This window comes from Frieseomelitta varia, unplaced genomic scaffold (assembly GCF_011392965.1).
Source record: "Frieseomelitta varia isolate USP_RPSP 00005682 unplaced genomic scaffold, Fvar_1.2 scaffold_370, whole genome shotgun sequence".
NCBI lineage: Eukaryota > Metazoa > Arthropoda > Insecta > Hymenoptera > Apidae > Frieseomelitta > Frieseomelitta varia.
This window is the reverse complement of record NW_025110113.1, coordinates 121,486-124,294: the sequence shown is the minus strand read 5'-3', so window position 1 is coordinate 124,294 and position 2,809 is coordinate 121,486. Positions and strand designations below refer to the sequence as shown.

General features: G+C 38.9%; 1 protein-coding gene across 4 annotated transcripts in view; it reads right to left on the bottom strand.

Moving 5' to 3' along the window:
• LOC122530974 (CREB-regulated transcription coactivator 1-like) overlaps positions 1–2,318 on the bottom strand; it is a 30,674-nt gene extending 28,356 nt beyond the window's left edge. For all 4 annotated transcript variants that reach the window (XM_043658423.1, XM_043658425.1, XM_043658424.1 and 1 more), the window contains exon 1: positions 2,040–2,318. In XM_043658423.1, the coding sequence (XP_043514358.1) occupies positions 2,040–2,271 (232 nt within the window). In that variant the 5' untranslated portion in view covers positions 2,272–2,318. The remainder of the gene's footprint in view (positions 1–2,039) is intronic.
• Positions 2,319–2,809: the final 491 nt, after the last annotated feature.

Below are 2,809 nucleotides of genomic sequence, written 5' to 3'. Positions count from 1 at the left end.
AAAAAAAAAAAAAAAAAAAAAAAAAAAAAAAAAAAAAAGGGAAAACAAGGAGCAGATTCGTCAAAAGTCACCGTGGAGGGAACCGCGGCAGATGTCGGATCGAATATCCGACGAATTGACCGTTTGTCGCTGTTTGTCCAGCATGATGCGCATTTCCCCCCACGACGCGGCACATTTTGCGACACAATTCCGCGGCCGGTTAACGAGCCAACGTCTGATTGGCGCGCGTCTTTTCCCGCCAGTCGCGCCTATGCACGTATACGCACATACTTTGCATGCAGCGTGGTTCGAAACCACGAATTGGCGTGGATCGAGACGAGAAAATCGTGAAGAGAAGAAGAAGAAGAAGAAAAGAAAAAGAGACAGAAGGCGACGCGAAGTATACCACTTAGCCCTAATTAGCGACGATTGCTTAAACACGTCCTTATTTTCATGGATCGTGTGTCTTCGGATCTCCGCTGCTCACAGTTACATACGCAGTGTGTATCACGATGTGCGACACGATCCCGATCTCTGGATCTCTCAATGAGTCAGAACAAAGTCGGTGTGTATCGGCTTGTGTTGTATTCGCTATTTTTACGCGCCACCGGAGAATACGCGAGACGGTTGCGCAATCAGAGGCCGGTTGCGTCGCGACTCGCTTGTGAAAATATTCAAAACAATCGGCCGGATCGATGGATTTCCTTGACGATTTCCACCGTTTGCGGCACGCACGGTTCGCGACAGGTCAATGCAACGGAATATTCCGTTTTGCCGAGCAGAGACGCTTGCGAACGTTCGCGGTAAATATTCAGGGTAAATACGAGAGAGAGAGAGAGAGAGAGAGAGAAATTTGAATTACTACAGGTAAACTTTATAAAGGGAAATTTGTTAGCAGACCGAATGCTCCGTGTTGGCGTTTCCCACGATGAAACACACGGGCCGTCCCGAATTTAAATGTCGAAACTTCTCGCGTACACAGAGTGCGCGAGGGATCGATAAACTGTGGGGAGGGAAAGTCCTTCGGAGACTCGAGCTCATTCTCTGCTCCATTTTCGAGAAGAATCGCGAGCAAAATGAGAGGGAAATGTTTTCGATTTTCTCGCTTGATTTTCGGCAAGTTTACTCCCGATGCCAGCCAATCAACTCGAGTGACCAAACCAGTAGTTTCGGTGTGTCGAACAACGTCTGGCTACAATCAGAGTTCAATCAAACGCTAGCATGCGAAAGAACGATAAAGTGGATAATAACAACGACAAGTGGAAGAACGAAAGCCTCTCTTCTCTGCTTCTATTGAAAAGAATGTACAAATCTCCAAAAGAAATTTGCTTCTCAGTCTGTCGGTTCTCTGAAGTTTTCTATCATTTCTAGAGATATCCTACCAGCGAAGAGCATAGAAAATTGTCGATACCTTTAAACCTTTAAACTTCGTCAAATCTACTTGCTCTCTCGTTTTAATGCGCAAAGCTTCCACTTCTACCGTCCTGAGAGTTCGTTCCTTTCAAAGATATCCATTACATCGTGTAACAAGTGGAAACTCTTATCCTCGTAAATTGCAAAAGTCTATATTTATATATGTTATTATATTTATATATAATATATTTATTAATAACATAATAGTAAGTATTTATAAATATAATTATAATACAATATTTATAATATATATATTATATATTATATATAATATATATTTTTCAATAACATAATAATAAATCTATAATTATAATTATAGTAAAATATTTAGATTTGTAATATATACATTATATATATTTACAGTATGATATATTTATTACTAATATAATAATAAATATTTATAACTAGAATTATAATACAATATTTATAATATATATTATATATGTAATATATATTTTTTAAATAATAGTAAATATTTATAATTATAATTATAGTGAAATATTTATATTTGTAATATATATATATATTATATATATTTATTAATAACATAATTATAAATATTTATAATATATATATTTTATGTATTATATGCAACGCGAAAAATGAAAGAGAAAAAGAGGAAGGTTCGAGCGCGTAAGTATACCTACCTCGTCGATGGGGGATGGTGGTGGCCGACTGGCAGGCTTCGTTGGCGCTTTGATGGAGAGCCGAATCTGAATTCGTTCTTCTCCACGTGTCCGGTGGCGGTGGCGAGAGATACGGGACGCCGCTGTACGGCGACGTGTCGTGCCTCTTCTCCATCGGACGGGATCGCATCGGCCCGACGCCCATGCTCCTGCCTCTCTCGTTGTTGCGGTACACCATGGAGTTGTGCTGCATCTCCTCCAAATTGCTGAGCGCCGTCTGTAAAACGCGGAGTCGTCAGTCAAGCTGTACGGAATCGCTCGTTTTCTCACGTGCATGCGGCCACCAAATTCGTCAAAATTCAGAAATGTGAGAGAGAGAAGAACTTTTTATTTTTAAGGTCGCATTTTAACCTCTTGCATAATTTCTTTTGCAAAACTGCAACATTTCCTCAGTTTCAAGTGTTACATTTAAGTGTAACCCGAAGTGCGAAACGAATAATAAATTTATTACTCCTTAGTAATTTCTATCCATGATATACCGATGAATTCACAACAGAAGACGAAGTTATTTAGTAAAGTCTTTTAATCGATCGTTTATATTTTATCTCTTCGTAAAAGATATTATACAGAGATTGCTAATAAATTTCAAATTATTAATTTCGTGTTTCGTGTAAATTGTCACATCCAACTGGGATATATCAGTATGTAATTTTCTTGATTTAGTAAAGTGTCAACGTCTTTGCACAAGATGGCGTTTCTGTCCGCAATTTAATGGCGGTCACGTGTCAGCT